Source organism: Eptesicus fuscus, chromosome 25 (genome assembly GCF_027574615.1).
Source record: "Eptesicus fuscus isolate TK198812 chromosome 25, DD_ASM_mEF_20220401, whole genome shotgun sequence".
Lineage (NCBI taxonomy): Eukaryota > Metazoa > Chordata > Mammalia > Chiroptera > Vespertilionidae > Eptesicus > Eptesicus fuscus.
Genome location: NC_072497.1, coordinates 2,205,291 through 2,227,029, shown reverse-complemented (window position 1 = coordinate 2,227,029; position 21,739 = coordinate 2,205,291). Strand labels below are relative to the sequence as shown.

The 21,739-nt window shown below is 51.6% G+C and overlaps 1 protein-coding gene across 1 annotated transcript in view; it reads left to right on the top strand.

Moving 5' to 3' along the window:
* ADAMTSL3 (ADAMTS like 3) overlaps nucleotides 1-21,739 on the top strand; it is a 140,689-nt gene that overhangs the window by 63,521 nt on the left and 55,429 nt on the right. Inside the window, exons 8-12 of the mRNA XM_054713175.1 lie at nucleotides 421-466; nucleotides 1,144-1,380; nucleotides 7,280-7,406; nucleotides 18,617-18,691; nucleotides 19,044-19,201. Of these exons, the coding sequence (XP_054569150.1) occupies nucleotides 421-466; nucleotides 1,144-1,380; nucleotides 7,280-7,406; nucleotides 18,617-18,691; nucleotides 19,044-19,201 (643 nt within the window). The remainder of the gene's footprint in view (nucleotides 1-420; nucleotides 467-1,143; nucleotides 1,381-7,279; nucleotides 7,407-18,616; nucleotides 18,692-19,043; nucleotides 19,202-21,739) is intronic.

The following is a 21,739-nucleotide window of genomic DNA, read 5'->3' as shown; positions in this document are numbered from 1 at the left end:
TTTTAAAGATATATTTTTATTGATTTAAAGAAAGAAGAGGCAGAGAGAGAAACATCCATAATGAGAGAGAAGCATGGATCGGCTGCCTCCTGCACGCCTCCCACTGGGGATTGAGCCCGCAACCCAGGCATGTGTCCTGGCCGGGAATCAAACCCTGACCTCCTGGTTCCTAGGTCAATGCTCAGCCACTGAGCCAGGCCGGCTGGGCGAGAATTCACTCTCTGTTTAAATCTGTTCCACCATGAGACATTGTAGCCAGCTGACTCACGAACGCTATTTCTTAGAATTTAAACTTTGAATTTAAAGTGCACACGAAAAGGTTTGCAGGGCCTTGTTTGGGCTTCATTTTAGTTTTATTTTTTTTGCTGCTTGCCACTTCCATGAAATCATTATCTCCCTCCGCCCCCTTTTTCCCTTTAGGAATTGCGAGGGGCAGAACATTCGCTACAAGACGTGCAGCAATCATGTAAGTTCCGTGATAGAAATACAGGATCTAGTAAAATCTATCCCCATGTTTGCAGTTACAATGCTATAATGTGCCCTATAAAGCTCACCATCTCCTGGCCCCTGCTTGGACATTTTGAGGAATTGTTTAATCGACAACAGGTTTAAACAATTCCATGATGCTACTACCTTTTTGGGCCCTTTCACATTTATGAGCTAATTTGGTATTTTGTAATTTCTGAATTCCTAGAAATAATACCTAATGTCTATAAATACCTTCAGAGTTCAAAGGGCTTTTGTTGTTGTTGTTGTTGTTAATCCTCATCCGGGTATATTTTCCCATTGATTTTTAGGGAGAGTGGAAGAGAGAGGGAGAGACAGAGAGAAACATTGATGAGAGAGAGACACATGGATGGGTTGCCTCCTGCACCAGCCGCAACCAGGCCCGGGAGTGAGGCTGCCACCGAGGTCTGTGCCCTTGACCGGAATGGAACCCAGGACCCTTCCGTCTGCAGGCCAACGCTCTCTACCCACTGAGCCACACTGGCTGGGGCTATGGATTCCGCCTTGAACGTTGAGAAGGAAGGCGGTGGCTCCCGGGAGAGAGGCAGGGGGGTGGTGTGGTCTCAGGGAACGCGGGTCCACGTGCCCAGCCTCCGTGGGCCCCTGCCACGGGTGACCCTTGACCTCTCCCGCCAGGACTGCCCGCCGGACGCCGAGGACTTCCGGGCGCAGCAGTGCTCCGCCTACAACGACGTGCCGTACCAGGGCCGCTACTACGAGTGGCTGCCGCGGTACGACGACCCCGCCGCCCCCTGCGCGCTCAAGTGCCACGCGCGGGGCCAGGCCCTGGTGGTGGAGCTGGCGCCCAAGGTGCTGGACGGGACGCGTTGCCACAGCGACTCCCTGGACATGTGCATCAGCGGCATCTGCCAGGTCAGCCACGCCCCTTCCCCAGAAGCCACGCCCCTCTCCCGGCGCGCCACGCCCCTTCCTCAGAAACCACGCCCCTTCTCCGTAGGCGCCACGCCCCTTCCTCAGAAACCACGCCCCTTCTCCGTAGGCGCCACGCCCCTTCCTCAGAAACCACGCCCCTTCTCCGTAGGCGCCACGCCCCTTCCTCAGAAACCACGCCCCTTCTCCGGAGGTGCCACGCCCCCTCTCCATAAGTGCCACATACACTTCCAAGAAAGAGAATCTTTTTTTTTTTAATATATTTGTTTTTATTGATTTTTTACAGAGAGGAAGGGAGAGGGATAGAGAGTCAGAAACATCGATGAGAGAGAAACATCCATCAGCTGCCTCCTGCACACCCCCCACTGGGGATGTGCCCGCAACCAAGGTACATGCCCCTGGCTGGAATCGAACCCGGGACCCTTCAGTCCGCAGGCCGACGCTCCATCCACTGAGCCAAACCGGTTTCGGCAGGAAGAGAATCTTTTTTTCCTTTACTTTTTTTTTTAACCCTCACTCAAGGATTCAATTCCTGCCCTGAAAGGTGTGGCTCAGTGGATAGAGCATCGGCCTGCGGACTGAAGGGTCCCAGGTTCAATTCCGGTCAAGGGCACGTACCTTGGTTGCGGGCACATCCCCAGTGGGGGCCGTGCAGGAGGCAACTGATTGGTGTTTCTAACCCTCTATCCCTCTCCCTTCCTCTTTGTAAAAACTCAATAAGATGTATTTTTTTTTAAAAAAGGATTCAATTTTATAATTCCTTAATAAAAAGAAGAAGAAAAAAAAAGAAAGAAAAAAAAAGGATTCAATTACACAGCTGTAAGTTCAGGGTTCTTTTTTGTAGTTGTGGTTGTTTTAATTTTTAAATATATTTTATATACTTATGTAAAATATAAATATACTTTATATTTTCCATTTATTTTATATTTTATCTTTAATTTTTTGTTTTATTTATTTTACATATTTTTATTGATTTCAGAGAGGAAGGGAGAGAGGAGGGAGAGAGAGATAGAAACATCAATGACAGAGAATCATGGATGGGCTGCCTCCTGCATGCCCCACACTGGGGATGGAACCCGCAACCCTGGCACGTGCCCTTGACCGGAATCGAACCCAGGACTCATTAGTCCAAAGCCGGACGCTCTATCCACTGAGCCAAACAGGCCAGGGCTATTTTATTTTTTAAATATATTTTTATTGATTTCAGAGAGGAAGGGAGAGGGAGAGAGAAACATCAATGATGAGAGGGAATCATGGATCAGCTGCCTCCTGCACACCCCCCACGGGGGATGGAGCCTGCAACCCTGGCATGTGCCCTGACTGGGAATCGAACCCTGACCCCCTGGTTCATAGGTCATTGCTCAGCCACTGAGCCGGGCTGAGAATTTGCATATTTAACAAGGCCCCGGGACCCCACTCTGAGAACCACCGCTTTGGAAGGTTAGCGTTGCTCGGTTTGAGCTTTTTCATTCATTGTTTTGCTGACACGACTTCATTGTTTGGGGTCTTTAGCGGCAGTGACTTATTTGCTGAAAAGTTAGCTTGAATGCATTCTTTTTTTATCTTAACATTCAAGGAACCATATTCTTTTTTTCTTAATATTTCAGAGAGGAAGGGAGAGAGATGGAGAGATAGAAACATCAATGATGAGAGCGAATCGCTGCCTCCTGCATGCCCCCTACTGGGCGGGGGAGGAAATCGAGCCCATAACCCGGGCATGTGCCCTTGTCCCGAATCGAACCTGGGACCCTCTAGTCTGCAGGCTGAGGCTCTGTCCACTGAGCCACACCGGGCAGGGCAGCATGCATGCATCCTAGGTGGATTTCCAGAGTGGGCTTGGGGAGCGCTGGTGGGTGGGGCTGAGTCAGAACCAACCCCCCAGGCCTGGGAGGGGGTGGGGCCTCAGGGTCCTGTGATGCATTGTGGGACAGTTTAGGGGTGGTTTTGAGGGGTAGGATTCCACCTCCATTCCTTTGACTTCTGGGGGGAGAAAAACTGACATCATGAATGGCTAGTATTCCATGTACCCTATGACCATCGTATCAAAATCAGTTGTCATGCCCGGCCCCTGTGGCTCGGTGGCTGAGCATCGACCTAGGAACCAGGAGGTCACGGTTCGATTCCCGGTCAAGGGCACATGCCTGGGGTTGCAGGCTCGATCCCCAGTGGGGGGCGTGCAGGAGGCAGCCGGTCCATGATTCTCTCTCATCATGGATATTCCTCTCTCTCTCTCTCCCTCTCCCTTCCTCTCTGACATCAATGAAACTATATTTTTTTAAAAAAGAAACAAACCGAGGCGCTCGGGGAGGTGTTCCATCGCCCTAGGCCCCTGGTCGGCAAACCGCGGCTCGCGAGCCACGTGCGGCTCTTTGGCCCCTGGAGTGTGGCTCTTCCACAAAACGCCACGGCCTGGGCGAGTCTATGTTGAAGAAGTGGCGTGAGAAGAAGTTCAAGTTTAAAAAATGTGGCTCTCAAGAGAAATTTCAGTCGTTCCGGCCTCAATTCCCACCCCCCCACCTCAAACAGGGAGCGTGCAGGAGGCAGCCGATCAATGATTCTATCGCTGGTGTTTTTATCTCTCCATCTCTCTCCCTTGCTCTCTGAAATCAATGAATAAAATGCATTTTAAAAAAGGAAAAAAGAATATGGTTCCTTAAATATTAAGAAAAGAGAATGCATTCATATTGTTATTTGGCTCTGTGGACTCATGAGTTTGCCGACCCACTGCCCTAGGTCGTACAAGGCCCTAAACACTCTTCCAGAAAATACACCCATCCGAGCGCCTAAACCCACGCCCTTCCCGGTCCTGAGAGAGGGCGATGCTCGCTCTCAGGAAATGCAAAGTGCTCGGGACACCCCCACCCCCCGCCCTGCGCCCCCACCCCCCCGCCCCCACCTGCGCGTCCGTCATTTCATCATGGAATATCACTCCCCCTGGAGAGAGTTGCATGGATGTAAGTTACTCGTTGATCGAATCCCAACCTTGTCAGTGTGTTTCCAAAATCAATCACTCTTAAGTCGTTCCATATGTGCTTGTAAATAGTACGCTGATGGCCCCGGTGACTGGCTTTTTGCTGCTTTTTTTAAAAAAATATTTCTTTATTGATTTCAGAGAGGAAGAGAGAAGGGAGAGAGAGAGAGAGAAACACCCACGATGAGAGAGAATCATGGATCGGCTGCCTCCTGCACGCCCCCCCACTGGGGATCGAGCCGCAACCCAGGCATGTGCCCTGACCAGGAATCGAACCCGGGACCCTTACAGTCTGCAGGCCAATGCTCTATCCACTGAGCCAAGCCTGCTAGGGCTGTTTTGTTTTAATTGATTTTTTAAAATATACATATTTTATTGATTTTTTACAGAGAGGAAGGGAGAGGGATAGAGAGTTAGAAACATCGATGAGAGAGAAACATCGATCAGCTGCCTCCTGCACACCCACAACTGGGGATGTGCCCGCAACCAAGGTCCATGCCCTTGACCGGAATCGAACCCGGGACCCTTCAGTCCGCAGGCGGACGCTCTTTCCACTGAACCAAACCAGTTAGGGCTTATTTGATTTTTTTTATTGATTAAGATATTACATATGTGTCCATATCTCCCCATTGCCCCCCCCCCATCCCACTCCTATACATGCCCTCACCCCCCTGGTGTCTGTCCATTGGTCAGGCTCACATGCATGCACACAAGTCCTTTGGTTGATCTCCCCCCCTCACCCCCACCCTCCCCTGCCTTCCCTCTGAGGTTTGAGCATCCGATCGATGCTTCTCTGTCTCTGAATCCGTTTTCGTTTTTTTTTGTGGGTTTTTCGTTGTTGTTGTTAAAATCCTCACCCGAGGATATTTTTCCATTGATTTTTAGGGAGAGTGGAAGGGAGGGGAGAGACAGAGAGAAGCATCGACGTGAGAGAGACACATCGATGGGTTGCCTCCTGCACGGACCCTGACACCCTGCAACCAAGGGATGTGCCCCTGACCGGAATCGAACACGGGACCCTTCGGTCCGCGGGCAGGCGCTCTAGCCACTGAGCCACACCAGCCAGGGCTGTAACTGGCTGCTTCATCATCCGCTGATAACGAAAGGGGAGGAAGGTGTAGAATGGGGTTGAGATGTTTGTTGGTGCCAGGTGACCTGGGTTCCTAAAACCTTTACTGACATAAAGCAAGGTTTGCCGGTAAATGAAAAAATAAAACTAAAAATTAATTAAATAAAAATAAATAAAACCATTACTGACATGACCCACTAGCTGTGTAATGTCAGAAAGTTGCTTAATCTCAGTAACATTCAGATGTTGTAAAAACAGAGATACAAGGGCCGGGCTGGCGTGGCTCAGGGGCTGAGCGTCGACCTAGGAACCAGGAGGTCACGGTTCGATTCCCGGTCACGGGCCCATGCCTGGGTTGTGGGTTCCATCCCCAGTGGGGGGCGTGCAGGAGGCAGCCGATCCGTGATTCTCTCTCATCACGGATGTTTCTGTCTCTCTCTCCCTCACCCTTCCTCTCTGAAATAAATAAAAACGTACTTCAAACACACACACACACACACACACACACACACATACACACAGATAAAAGGCAACAAGTAGATTATAAGGTTGATGGAAAGATGAAACGGAATAATGTCTTTATAATGTGTTTGGCCCAATGCCTGGCACATGGCAAACATTCAATGAAAATCAAGGATTGCTGCTAATATTTTACTACTCTCTTTATAAAACCATATCATCAGGCCCTGACCGGTGTGGTTCAGTGGATAGAGTGTCGGCCTGTGGACTCAAGGGTCCCGGGTTCGATTCCGGTCAAGGGCACGTACATTGGTTGTGGGCACATCCCCAGTAGGGCGTGTGCAGGAGGCGGCTGATCAATGTTTCTCTCTCATCGATGTTTCTCTCTCATCGATGTTTCTAGCTCTCTATTTCTCTCCCTTCCTCTCTGTAAAAAATCAATAAACTATATTTAAAAACAAAACAAACAAACAAAAAAACAACCCTATCATCAGGATGGAAGGATCCTAAACGTCATTGGATCCAGCTACCCATCAAATAATGGGATCTCTTCTCCGAGGTTCTCACCCAGAGCCCCTCTGGCCCATGGCTGACTATTCCTGCCGGACACCTCTGACCTGCTGGGCGTTGCCAGAGGGCATTCAAGGAGGCTTAAACCTGACCCTCTCACCATCGGGAAATTCACAGAGCAAGTGTGACGCTTCCCCCTGACTGCCCCGTAGGAATCTCAAAATATCCCCTGCCCAGCCGGCGTGACTCTGTGGCTGAGCCTCGACCTAGGAACCAGGAGGTCACGGTTCGATTCCCGGTCAGGGCACAGGCCTGGGTTGCGGGCTTGATCCCCAGTGTGGGGCGTGCAGGAGGCGGCTGATCCATGGTTCTCTCTCCTCATGGATGTTTCTTTCTCTCTCTCTCTTTCCCTTCCTCTTTGAAATCAATAAAAAAATATAATATACTAGAGGCCCGATGCACGAAGATTTGCGCAAGAATGGGCCTTCCTTCTCCTGGCTGCCGGCACCGCTTTTGCTCTGGCCCCAAAGCTGCCTTTCCGCCTTCCCACGCTGCCCAGAGGCCGGGATCGGCTGGGGCGGTGTGGAACGCGTGTGGCGTTGCCATGGTGATGATGCAAGCGTCCTGCCCCCCAGCCACTCGGTGCCTGTGTATGCAAATTAACCTGCCGCCTTTTTTGGGTTCATTTGCATACTCAATCCTGACGGGCTGGTGGGTGTCGTGAAGGTACGGTCAATTTGCATCTTCCTCTCTTATTTAATGTAGATATTTTAAAGGGAGGGAAAAAAAGGAGAAGGATAACCCCGTTAATACGAACGCCATCGCATCCCACCTCCCGTGTTCTCACGGCTCTGACCCCTGCTCTGTCGCAGGCGGTGGGCTGTGACCGGCAGCTGGGGAGTCGCGCCACGGAGGACAACTGCGGGGTGTGCGCGGGCAACGGCTCCACCTGCAGGCTGGTGCGGGGACAAACCAAGTTACACGTGTCGCCCGAGAAAAGTAGGTGTCACCCCCAGCGCGGCGTTACCTTCAAACGAAATGTGCTGGCCTTCCCGCAGGTAGATTTGGTTTCATGAAATGGCGAGGGGCCCGGTGCACGAAGATTCGTGCACGGGGGCGGGGGGCGGGGGGCGGGGGTCCCCTTTCACGTCCCGCGTGGTTCAGGGTTCGGGTTCAGGGTTCGGGTTCGGAAGGAGGCCGCACACAAATGAAAGAGGCTAGAAGAATATTAATTTGGGAATTGGGGGTCACGCGGAAGCCCAGGAGAGGACTCCACCCCGCTCTGGCCTCGCGATCCCTTTTATTCAGATTGTGGGATATACCCATAGCCCTCAGGCAGGCAATTCCAATAACAGCCAATCAGCAAGGATTTACATAAGACTAAAAGGTGGCCGAAACCGGTTTGGCTCCGTGGATGGGGCGTCGGCCTGTGAACTGAAGGGTCCCGGGTTGGATTCCGGTCAAGGGCATGTACCAGTGGGGGGTGTGCAGGAGGCAGCTGATGGATGTTTCTCTCCCATCGATGTTTCTAGCTCTCTATCTCTCTCCCTTCCTCTCTATAAGAAAATCAATAAAATATATTTAAAAAAAAAAGACTAAAAGGTGGAAGTTGCTTTAGCGACCATTGTCTCAACTAGACAGTGGGTGGTTAGCTCTGATCTTTCAGAGCTTCAAGGTTGTCCAGCTTTCCGGGTTCCCTGTCCACATCTCTCTATTAGTGGGACAATGATCGGTTTCCGACAAATCCTCAGCCCGACCTTCACCCTCTCCAATCGGGGAGCCCTCTCCAATCCGGGAGTTTCTGTCTGTCTTTGCAATCATCTGAGCGAATTGTCTGAGACCCCAACCCCGTTTGGTTTGGTGCTCACAGAATAACAGAGGCTTTTTTTTTTTCTTTGCTTCGTTGGTGGAGATTTCCTGGAAGTTTTTGGAATATCTGCCCTTTAATTTTTCCTCGACACTCTGACTTTACTTATGTCTCTCACCTCTGCTTTCCCTCCATCCCCCACGGCAACAGTCACGTGATTCAGACTCACTTTGCTCTAGTGTCTTAAGAACGTGGTCGGCAAACTCATTAGTTAACAGAGCCAAATATCAAAAATTGAAATTTCTTTTGAGAGCCAAATTTTTTATACTTAAACTTCTTCTAACGCCACTTCTTCAAAATAGACTCGCCCAGGCCGTAGTATGTTGTGGAAGAGCCACACTCAAGGGGCCAAAGAGCCGCATGTGGCTCCGAGCTGCAGTTTGCAGACCAAGGGTCTAGGAAATCCGCCTGCCACCAGAACTACTATTCCCAGAATTCCTGGTGCTCCCTGCGCTCTTGGTGTTCCCTTCCTACTCTGTCTCACTCATCCCACGGCCTCACACTCGGCCAAGTCCTCCAAGCCGCCAGTTCTTCCACTCTGCTCTCCGCCCCGGGCGCCTGTGTATGCAAATTAACCCACAATCTTTGTCGGGTTAATTTGCATACTCACTTCTGATTGGCTGGTGAGCATAGCAGAGGTACGGTCAATTTACATGTTTCTCTTTTATTATATAGGACTAGAGGCCCGGTGCACGAATTCGTGCACGGGTGGGGTCCCTCTGGGTGGCCTGGGATTGGGCCGAAACCTGCAGTCCAATGCCGCCTTCAGCTCCTACCAGCCACTCCCGCTCATCCTGGCCCCACTGTGCCTGCTTCGGGCTTGCGCCCAATCAGTCCCAATTGGGAGAGGCTCACGCTGCTGCAGCAGCACTCACCAGCCATAAGCCCTGAATCTGGCACCCTCCCAAAGGGGAGTGGCCTGCGGGAGGGGGCTGAAACCAACTCTCTGACATCCCCTGAAGGGTCCCGGATTGCGAGAGGGCGCAGGCCAGGCTGAGGGACCCCACTGGTGCATGATCGGGCTGGGGAGGGACCGCGGGAGAGCTTCAGGGTGTGTCCGGCCCATCTCACTCAGTCCCGATCGGCCAGACCCCAGCAGCAAGCTAACCTACCGTTCAGAGCATTTGCCCCCTGGTGGTCAGCGCACGTCATAGCGAGCAGTTGAGTAGCCTTAGCATATCATTAGCATATTATGCCTTGATTGGTTGTTTGGTTGTTCTGCTGTTCGGTCAATTTGCATATTACCCTTTTATTATATAGGATTATATAGGATGTGTTGTCCTCAGGACCACTGCACTTGAATTATGTTAAACTTAGAAAATGCATTCGTCTTGTTATTTTGACTTCTTAAAATTAGAGTAACAGGAATTCCCTTGGAATGGCAATATTTTTCCAATGACAGAATAGTGGGTTTTTAAAAGTGGGATATTCTAGAATTCACAATGAGAAACTTTTGTAGGAGTTGGATGCCACCCAATAACGTGCCAGCGACTTAATGATATTGTATTAGAGGAGTTCATTTTGCTAAATTTTGGAAAATATGTGTTTTCAATTTTATATTCTCCCATTATACAACAACCAGAAGTTACTTGAAAAAATTTTTTTAATTCTGGGCCCACATTTTCACGTGCCTTATCTGTACTAATGAAAGGGTAATATGCTAATTAGACCAGACATCTTCCGCACGTCCTTCTGGACAAAGCCACGGTGGTGGGGGTTAGGGGCAATTAGGCCAGCAGGGGAGGGAAGTTAGGGGGGATCAGGATGGCTGGGGAGGTCAGTTAAGGGCGATCAGGTTGGCAGAGGAGGGCAGTTAGGGGTGATCAGGCCGGCAGGGGAGGGCAGTTAGGGGCAATCAACCAGCGGGCAGAGTGGTTAAGGACGATCAGGCAGGCAGGCAGGCGAGCAGTTAGGAGCCAGTAGTCCCAGATTGCGAGAGGGATGCCTGGCTACTGGTTTAGGCCTGATCCCAGCAGTTGGACATCCCCCAATGGGTCCCAGATTGGAGAGGGTGCAGGCTGGGCTGAGAGACAACCCCCCCCCCCGCCAATGCATGAATTTCGTGCACTGAGCTACTAGTTTTTAAATATTTGCCAACTTTTTTGGTAAACCATAAAATCATCATTTCTTTTATTTGCCTCCCTTTGATTGCTAACAAGGTAAAAATATTGTCATTGTTGCTCCTTCCTACATTTTATTTCATTCTGTTGCTTTTTGTCCTCGTTCCTCCACTTTAATTTTCCACTTGGGCATTTTCCCATGGGGACGTTTTCCTCACCGTTGTGAAGGGTGACCGTTTCACAGATGCTGTCCTTTTATCCGTTATACCTATTTCCAATGCTGCTCTTGGCTTGTCGTGGGACGTGAAATATTGCTTGTGCTTTTAAGAACGAATGCTTTCTAAACTTCATACATTCAGACATGTCCCGCTTTTCATTTCGGTAACACCTGCCTTTTAAAAAGGGCTTGCATTTGGGGGTCAGTACGCTTTTCTGTAAAGGACCAGGTATCTATACTAATAAAAGGGTAATATGCTCATTAGAGCAGACATCTTCAGGACGTCCTTCCGGACAAAGCCACGGTGGCAGGGGCTGAGGCAGAAGTGGTGAGGCGCAATCAGGCCGGCAGGAGATGGCAATCAGGGGGCAATCAGGCTGGCAGGGGAGGGCAGTCAGGGGGCGATCAGGCTGGCTGGGGAGAGCAATCAGGGTGCAATCAGGCTGGCTGGGGAGAGCAATCAGGGTGCAATCAGGCTGGCAGGGGATGGCAGTCAGGGGGCGATTGGGCTGGCAGGGGAGCAGTCAGGGGGCAATCAGGCAGGCAGGCAGGCGAGCAGTTAGGATCCAGCAGTCCCAGATTGTGAGAGGGATCCCGGATTGGAGAGGGTGCAGGCCTGGTTGAAGGACAACCCCCCGCCCCCCGTGCATGAATTTTGTGCACCGGGACTCTAGTACATGTATAAGGGCTCTGGGGGGGAGAAGGGGGACAGGGCTCTGTCACCCACTCAGCCCTCCCATTGCGGTGCCGAAGCGCCCACAGATTACCTGTGAACCAACGGCACGGGTGTGTTCCAATAAAACTTTATTTACAAGATGGGCTGCAGGCTGCACCTGGCCCGCGGGTTATAGTCCGCTTACCTCTGCCTCGAGGGGCCATCAGATGTTGATTACAGCAAGAAAGGAGTCACGGAGGCTAAAGGAAGAAGTGATTCCAAAAAGGAGGCAGAGCCCTGGCCGGTTTGGCTCAGTGGATAGAGCGTCGGCCTGCAGACCCAAGGGTCCCGGGTTCAATTCCTGGTCAAGGGCACGTACCTGGGTTGCAGGCTCCTCCCCGGCCCGGGCCCTGGTCGGGGCGCGTGCAGGAGGCAACCCATCAATGTGTCTCTCTCCCATCGATGTTTCTCTCTGTCTCTCCCCCTCCCTTCCACTCTCTCTAAAAATCAATGGGAAAATATCCTCGGGTGAGGATTAACAAAAAAAAAAAAAAAAAAAAAAAAAAGAAAAGAAAGAAAGAAAGAAAAAGGAAAAGGAGGCATGGGCAGCCATGGTAGATGCTGTCCTGAGCCCTCAGGCGGGGTACGGGCCCCCCGTTTCTCTGGCAGTTGGGAGCTCACGGGCCGCCTTAGCGACAGTGGTTCTGATGGATTTCAGGCTGAAACCCCAGCCTGGTCGCTGTGGGGTGACGAGCGAACAGAAGGCGGGGATACAGAGGGGGCGGTTCTCCCAGACAGGAGGAGGGGTGCACACCCACAGCAGGTCAGAGCTGCAGTGAGCCTTGGGTTTAAGAAGTGTGGGAGTCCTGGCCGGTGTGGCTCAGTGGATAAAGCGTGGCTGTGGACTGCAGTGTCCCGGGTTCAATTCCAATTGAGGTTGAGGGCATGGACCTTGGTTGCGAGCACATCCCCAGTGGGGGTGGGAGGTGGTGCAGGAGGCAGCTGATCACTGGTTCTCTCTCATCATTGATGTTTCTATTTCTCTCTCCCTCTCCCTTCCTCTCTGAACCATCAATAAAAAAATATATTAAAAAAAAAAAAAGAAGAAGTGTAGGAACTCTGGCCGGTGTGGCTCAGTAGATAGAGCAACCAGCCTGGGAATAGAAGGGTCCCGGGTTCGATTCTGGCCAAGGGCACGGACCTTGGTGGCAGGCTCCTCCCCTACGCGGGCCCTGGCCGGGGCTCATGCAGGAGGCAACCCATCGATGTGTCTCTCTCCCATCGATGTTTCTCTCTGTCTCTCCCTCTCCCTTCCACTCTCCCTACAAATCAATGGGAAAATATCCTCAGGGGAGGATTCACACAAAATTTTTTTTTAATTAAAACAAACATCAGAGCCCCGGGCTGCGGACTGAAGGGTCCCGGGTTCGATTCCAGTCAAGGGCATGGACCTTGGTTGCGGGCACATCCCTGGTGGGGGGTGTGCAGGAGGCAGCTGATCGATGTTTCTCTCTCATCGATGTTTCTAACTCTCTATCCCTCTCCCTTCCTCTCTGTAAAAAGTCAATAAAATATATTTTTAAAACAAACAACAGGAAACACAGGGTGCCCTGGCCCTCGCTCTCCATCCCAGCCCCTCAGGCCTGTTGCTGCTCTGACGCTGGCCCGCCCAGGCCGGTCTTGGCTGGATTGCCCGGAGCCATATGGCAGCCCTTTCCTGCAATCACAGGGCTCCTCCGTGTGAAAGAAATGTGGCCAGGGCAGCCACGTCCCCTCCCCCCGGCTGTGCATCCTCCGCGAGGCGCCCAGGTCCCCACCTTGCCAAGCTGTCCCGCGGCGGTGACCCCCTAGAGTGGGGACACGGCAGGGAGATGCCTCGGGGGGGCGATGCACGAGGTGTCTCCCGGGCCATCCTCCCCATCGCGGTTGTGGGGGGCGAGGGGAGGGGCAGGTTCCAGGTGGGAGAGCTGGAGCCAAGACCTTTGCTCTGAGCAAGTCAGAAATGCATTCAGACACAGCACATGCGTTTCCCGTGCGGAGGGAGGCGGGGAGCCTGAGCCGGCTACTGGCCCAAGCAGCTCTGGGTGTGGGAACCGGGGACTGGAGGCCGCTGGGAAAACGCCTCTAAAAACAGCCCTGGCCGGTGTGGCTCAGTGGATAGAGCGCCGGCCTGCGGACTGCAGGGTCCCAGGTTCGATTCCGGTCAAGGGCATGTACCTTGGTTGCAGACCAGATCCCGGGCCCTAGTTGGGGCACGTCCAGGAGGCAACCCAGTGATGGGTCTCTCTCACATCGATGTCTCTCTCTCTCTCTCTCTCTCTCTCACTCTCTCTCTCTCTCTCTCTCTCTCTCTCCCCCACTCTTTCTAAGAATCAATGGAGCCCTAGCTGGTGTTGCTCAGTGGATAGAGCGTCAGCCTGAGGACTGAAAGGTCCCGAGTTCGATTCTGGTCAAGGGCACGTGCTTGGGTTGCGGGCTCGATCCCCAGTGGGAGGCGTGCAGGAGGCAGCTGATCCATGATTTTCTCTCATCATTGATGTTTCCATCTCTTTCTCCCTCTCCCTTCTTCTCTGAAATTAATTTTTAAAAATATATATTTTTAAAAAGTTGAAAAAAAACTTTAACCGGTGTGTCTCAGTGGATAGAGCGTCGGCCTGTGGACTGAAGGGTCCCAGGTTTGATTCCGGTCAAGGGCATGTACCTTGGCTGTGGGCACATCCCCAGTAAGAGGTGTGCAGGAGGCAGCTGATCGATGCTTCTCTCTCATCGATGTTTCTCTTTATCCCTCTCCCTTCCTCTCTGTAAAAAATCAATAAAGTATATTTTTTAAAAGAGAAAGAAAACTAGAGGCCCAGTGCACGAATTTGTGCACAGGTGGGATCCGGCTGGCCCGCCCTATGGGAGCCCATGGGGTGGGCCGGCTCGGGGGAGGGGCCGCGGGAGGGCTCCAGGGCGGGTCCAGCCCGTCTCACTCAGCTCTGATCAGCCGGACCCCAGCAGCAAGCTAACCTACTGGTCCCGGCACCTGCCCCCTGGTGGTCAGTGCACGTCCTAGCGAGCGGTTGAGCTGGCTTAGCCTGTCATTAGCATATTACACTTTGATTGGTTGAACAGACGCCCAGACACTTAGCATCTCAGGCTTTTATTACATAGGATCAATCAGCTGATATAAATGACAGGGCTTCCGGCCCCGGGGTAACGTTTATTGATTGGCTTAATATGATGTGGACATCTCATTTCCTGGACATCTTGCTACTTAGCGGAGCTGGGATCGGCGGCAGGAAATGAGACATGGGAAAACTATGTCGGAGCAGCTGGTCTTGAGCTTCGTGTGTGGGAGGGAGGTGAGCAGAATCAGCCTTCCGGGGCCCTCCGGTCAGCCCGGCGGTTGCGGAATCCAGCAAGTGCATCCCAGGCCGGGAACGCCCGTACCGAACATACGTGTTGGAATTAACACAGTTAACACGGGGTCTCACAGTCGAAGGGTTAAGAGTGTGGATGTTGGTTCTGGCTCCAGCTCCACTGACTTGGAGCTCTGAGCTTAAGCAAGTCATTTACACTTGGAAAACTTCAGTCTTTTTTTTATTTAATTTTTTTAATAAAAAGAGAGGAAGGGAAAGGGAGAGAGAGATAGAAGCATCCATGAGGAGAGAGGATCACGGATCGGCTGCCTCCTGCACGCCCCACACTGGGGATCGAGCCCTGCAACCCGGGCATGTGCCCTGGCCGGGAATCGAACCATGACCTCCTGGTTCATAGGTCGATGCTCTACCACTGAGCCACATCAGCAAGGCAACTTCAGTTTTCTTTTCTTTTTTTTTAAATCCTTCCCCGAGGATATTTTTCCATTGATTTTAGAGAGAGTGGAAGGAAGAGGGAGAGACAGAGAGAAATATTGATGTGAGAGAGACACATCGATTGGTTGCCTCCTGCACGCATCCTGACCAGGGCCGGGGCCAGGGAGGAGCCTGCAACCGAGGTACGTGCAACCTAGATCGGAATCGAACCAGGGACCCTTTGCTCTGCAGGTCTACAGTCTATTCACTGAGCCACACCTGCTGGGGCAACTTCAGTTTTCTCCATTGTAGAGCTGGGTTTTTATTGGACCGAATGAGGTAATTTATCTCGTTACTTGGCAACATGCCTGAGGGCCTACTAAGCGCTCAGCATGGTTTTAATGACTGACACTTATCAAGACCTCATTGGATCCTCTCAACAACCCCTTGACACAAATATTCTTGTCATCCTGATCTCATAGACATGAGAGGCACAGAGAAGGTTCGACACGTGCCTGAGGTCACACAGCAATTGTGAGTGGCAGAGTTGATAGTCCCACTCAGGTTGCCTGGCACCACAGTCTGTGATCTTACCCACTATCCCACACTGCCTGTCACTGGTAGTTTATGAAATAGGCAAATGGCGTTAAAGGGTGGCGAGCTGGAGCCCTGGAAGGTGGCACAGTGGTTAAGAGTGTCAAGGATCTCTTACCCCAAATGTCATTTTAAAAATTTTGGGAGAGTGCCAAACAATGGAAGTGTTCAGCAGGAACCAGTTACCACCTGCGCCACCACCATCACCATCACCATCACCATCATCACTACCATCATCACCACCACCACCGCACCCCCACCACCATCACCATCATCACCACCATCACTACCACCACCACCAACACCAACAGCAACACCATTATCATCACTACATCAACACCAACATCACCACCATCACCACCAATACCACCATTACCACCACCATCACCACCATCAACATCATCACCGCCATCATCACCACCATCAACATCATCACCGCCATCATCACCACCATCAACATCATCACCGCCATCACCACCACCATCACCATCATCACCATCACTACCACCACCATCATCACCACCATCAACACCATTATCATCACCCCACCAACACCAACATCACCATCACCACCATCACCACCACCATCAACATCATCACCGCCATCATCACCACCATCACTACCACCACCATCACCACCAACACCACCACCATCACCACCAACACCATTATCATCATCACCACCATCATCACCACCACCACCGCACCCCCACCACCATCACCATCACCACCATCACTACCACCACCACCGCACCCCCACCACCATCACCATCACCACCATCACTACCACCACCACCGCACCCCCACCACCATCACTATCATCACCACCATCACCATCATCACTACCATCAACATCATCACCGCCATCATCACCACCATCACCACCATCACCACCATCACCACCACCATCACCATCATCACCATCACCACCATCACCAACAACAGTGCCACCATCACCACCATCAGCACCACCACCACCATTACCACCACCACCATCACCACCATCACCACCACCATCACCATCATCACCATCACCACCATCACCAACAACAGTGCCACCATCACCACCATCACCACCACCATCACCATCACCACCATCATCACCACCATCACCACCATCATCACCATCATCACCATCACCACCATCACCAACAACAGTGCCACCATCACCACCATCACCACCACCATCACCATCACCACCATCATCACCACCATCACCACCATCATCACCATCACCACCATCATCACCATCATCACCATCACCACCATCACCAACAACAGTGCCACCATCACCACCATCACCACCACCACCATTACCACCACCACCATCACCACCATCAACATCATCACCACCACTACCAGCACCACCATCACCATCACCATCATCACCACCATCAACATCATCACCGCCATCATCACCACCATCACTACCACCACCATCACCACCAACACCATTATCATCATCACCACCATCACTACCACCACCACCGCACCCCCACCACCATCACTATCATCACCACCATCACCATCATCACTACCATCATCACCACCATCACCACCATCACCACCATCATCACCACCATCACCATCACCACCATCATCATCATCACCACCATCACCACCATCATCACCATCATCACCATCACCACCATCACCAACAACAGTGCCACCATCACCACCATCAGCACCACCACCACCATTACCACCATCATCACCACCATCACCACCATCATCACCACCACCACCATTACCACCATCATCACCACCATCACCACCATCATCACCACCACTACCAGCACCACCATCACCATCACCACCATCACCATCACCATCACCACCACCACCATCAGATGCTCCAACTGGTAGGTTAGCTTGCTGCTGGGGTCCGGCCAATCGAGACTGAGCAAGATGGGCCAGACACACCCTGGAGCCCTCCCGCGGTCCCTCCCCAGCTGGCCAACCTCCCATGTCCTTTTCTGGCCCAAATTGTGTATTGGTGGGTCCCTTGGCCTGGCCTGAGCCCTCTTGCAATCTGGGACCCCTCAGGGGATGTCAGAGAGCCAGTTTCGACCCGATCCCGCAGGCCAGGCCGAGGGACCCCGCTGGTGCACGAATTCGTGCACTGGGTCTCTAGTCCTATATAATAAAGAGATAATATGAAAATTGACCATCATGCCCTCGCACAAGATGGCTGCCCCCATGTGATCACAAGATGGCTGCCACAAGATGGCTGGCAGGGGAGGGCAGTTGGGGGCGATCAGGCCAGCAGGGGAGCAGTTGGGCATTGATCAGGCTGACAGGGGAGTGGTTAGGGGGTGATCAGGCAGGCAGGCAGGCGAAAGGTTGGGAGCCACAGTCCCGGATTGTGAGAGGAATGTCCAACTGACGTTTAGGGGATGAGGCCTAAACTGGCAGTCAGACATCCCCCAAGGGGTCCCAGATTGGAGAGGGTACAGGCTGGGCTGAGGGACACATTGTGGACCAGTCGTTTTATTGCTAGCTTTACCCAGCAACCAAGTAAGTTTCTGTGGAATGCGTACAGAAAACCTTTTACATAAATGTTCAAGGCACGCCTTAAAATTAAATACCCATTGCATTTTGAAGTGACTGATCACATGTTCTTACAAGCTAATAGCTTTTATAAAAAATATATTTTTACTGATTTCAGAGAGAAAGGGAGAGGGAGAGAGAGAGATGGAAACATCCATGATGAAAGAGAATCATGGGCCAGCTGCCTCCTGCATGCCCCCTACTGGGGACCGAGCCCGCAACCCTGGCATGTGACCTTGACTGGAATCGAACCCGGGACCCTTCAGTTCGCAGACGGACGCTCTATCCACTGAGCCACACCGGCTGGGGCCGAGCTAATAGCGTTTTAAAGAATTCTCATGTTTGGCCGCAAGCCTTAGAATGGGGGGGGGACGAGAATTCTCGTGATCCGTCCGCAGTGTGTTGGGAACGCTTTGCCCCGCCCCCCCCCCCCCCCAGGTTTGATTGACTTGCCCACGTTTGCCGACCCTGGTCCTGTGCCCTCTCCTAGGGGAGGAGAACGTGATCGCCGTGCCCCTGGGCAGTCGGAGTGTGAGAATCACCGGGAAAGGACCTGCGCACCTTTGTAAGTAGGACATTTTCTTACCGTTTCCTGAAAGTTTATTTAGCAAAAAATCGTCTTCTGTAATAATCAAAGCGCAATATGCTAATTAGACCAGGCATCCTTCCGGGCGTCCTTCCGGACGACCTTCCGGGCGTAGCTGGGTCTGCGAGGGCCGAGCCCCTTGCACACATTTCGTGCATCGGGCCTCTACTCCTAAGAATAATCGTTCTTTTAAAAAAAGGTGTTTTTTTTTTTTATTGATTTCAGAGAGGTCTCTGAGCGTGCAAGGCCGCCCCGAGGCCTCCCCTGAGCGGCTCAGCTTAGCACGCGGCCCCTTGTTCTCTCTCATTTCCACTTCCTTTCTCAATGGTAGTTATCGAATCCAAAACCCTTCGAGGGAGCAGAGGGGAGCACAGCTTTAACAGCCCCGGCGTCTTCGTCGTAGAAAACACGACCGTGGAGTTTCAGAGGGGCCCCGACCGGCAGACCTTCAGGATTCCCGGGCCCCTGACGGCCGACTTCATCTTCAAGGTGGGACGCGCCGCTTGGTGAACAGGGGACGGGCTGTGTGTGTGTGGGGGGGAGGGGGGCGGTCATCGGAAGCTCCACACATCCGGAATTCTATTTTTTATTTTTCGTTAACCCTCACCGGAGGATATTTTTCCATTGATCCCCTTTTTTAAAATATATCTTATTGATTTTTTACGGAGGGGAAGGGAGAGGGATAGAGAGTTAGAAACATCGATGAGAGAGAAACATCGATCAGCCGCCTCCTGCACACCCCCCACTGGGGATGTGCCCACAACCAAGGTACATGCCCTTGATCGGAATCGAACCTGGGACCCTTGAGTCCGCAGGCTGACGCTCTATCCACTGAGCCAAACTGGTTAGGGCTTTTTTTTTTTAGCTTTTTAAAAATAATTTTTTATTAATTTCAGAGAAGAAGGAGGGAGAGAGAGAGATGGAAACATCAATGATGAGAGAGAATCATGGATCAGCTGCCTCCTGCACGCCCCGTACTGGGGATTGAGCCCCAAACCCAGGCATGTGCCCTTGACCGGAATCGAACTTGGGACCTTTCAGTCCTCAGGCTGACGCTCTATCCACTGAGCCAAACCGGTTAGGGCTCCATTGATTCTTAGAAACAGTGGAAAGGAACAGGAGAGAGAGAGAGAGAGAGAGAGAGAAAGAGAGAGAGAGAGAGAGAGAGAGAGAGAGAGAGAGAGAGAGAGAGAGAGAAACATCCATGTGAGAGAGACCCATTGATGGGTTGCCTCCTGCACGTGCCCCAACTAGAGCCCGGGATCTGTTCTGCCACCAAGGTACATGCCTTTGACTGGAATTGAACCCGGGACCCTTCGGTCCCCAGGCCGGCGCTCTATCCACTGAACCACACCGGCCAGGGCTGGGCACATCCTGAATTTTAAAGACAATGCGTGCAGTCCGCTGGAAGGCCCCAAGGATTGTTTTCACACCGAGTGTATCATTGATGTTTCCTTTTTGGCGTCAATTAAAAAAAAAAAGTCCATTTCTCTCATATTTCTGCTCCTGAACCTCAGTAGTTAAAAGAAACAAACATCACTTTTATAGGCAAGAGATTGCTTTTGTTTTTGTCACCTAAAGTGACCATGTTTCGTTTTTTTTTTTTTATATTTTATTGATTTTTTTTACAGAGAGGAAGGGAGAGGGATAGAGAGTTAGAAACATCGATGAGAGAGAAACATCCATCAGCTGCCTCCTGCACACCCCCCACTGGGGATCTGCCTGCAATCAAGGTACATGCCCTTGACTGGAATCGAACCCGGGACCCTTCAGTCCACAGGCTGATGCTCTATCCACTGAGCCACACTGGTCAGGGCCCATTTTGTTTTTAATAGATTTTTATCAATTGTTCAGAGAGGAAGGGAGAGGGAGAGAGAGAGAGAAACATCCATGATGAGAGAGAATCATGGATTGGCTGCCTCCTGCACGCCCCACACTGGGGATGGAGCCCGCAACCCGGGCATGTGCCCTGAGCGGGAATCGAACCGTGACCTCCTGGTTCCTAGGTTGACGCTCAACCACAGAGTCGCACGGGCCGGGCATCTCTGCTTCTTTGCAAGAGTGGGGAGTTGTGACAGCTCACCTGCTTGTTACCATGGCAATCACTGGATGATTTTCGTCTGTCTTTCTCTTCTTTCTCCCCGTTTTGTGGTTCTGCTTAAATTCCCTGCTTGTCTCACTTGCTTTAGGGTTTTCTGTTCTGGTTCTCAAGTAGTAAACACACACACACACAACTGTTGTTGTTTCTAATTAAATCTTTATTGTTGACAGTATTATATACACTGAGTGGCCAGATTATGATGTGCTCTGGACGCATAATAATCTGGCCACTCAGTGTATATCCTGTAGAATAAAAGGCTAATATGCAAATTGTCCCCTCGACCAGGAGTTGGACCAGGAGGCAGGCTGGCCAACCGCCCATGTCCCCTCCCCCTGGCCAGGCTGGCCAGACCACACCCATGCACGAATTCATGCACCGGGCCTCTAATATGTATATACTGAGTGGCCAGATTATTATGCCTTCAGAGATCATCATAATCTGACCACTCAGTGTAATTCTACAAGTGTGTCTGTATTCATACAGGCATGCACATAGTCATGCACCTAAGTATGTGTCTGTATGTATACATTTAAAAAAAGAATTGGTGCCGAAACCGGTTTGGCTCAGTGGATAGAGCGTCGGCCTGCGGACTCAAGGGTCCCAGGTTCGAATCCGGTCAAGGGCATGTACCTTGGTTGTGGGCACATCCCCAGTACGGGGTGTGCGGGAGGCAGCTGATCGATGTTTCTAACTCTCTATCCCTCTCTCTTCCTCTCTGTAAAAAGTCAATAAAATATATTTAAAATAAATAAATAAATAAAAATAAAAAAGAATTGGGCCCGGCCGGCGTGGCTCAGTGGTTGAGCATCTACCTAGGAACCAGGAGGTCACGGTTCGATTCCCGGTCAAGGGCACATGCCCGGGTTGTGACCTCTATCCCCAGTGGGGGGAGTGCAGGAGGCAGCCGATCCATGATTCTCTCTCAT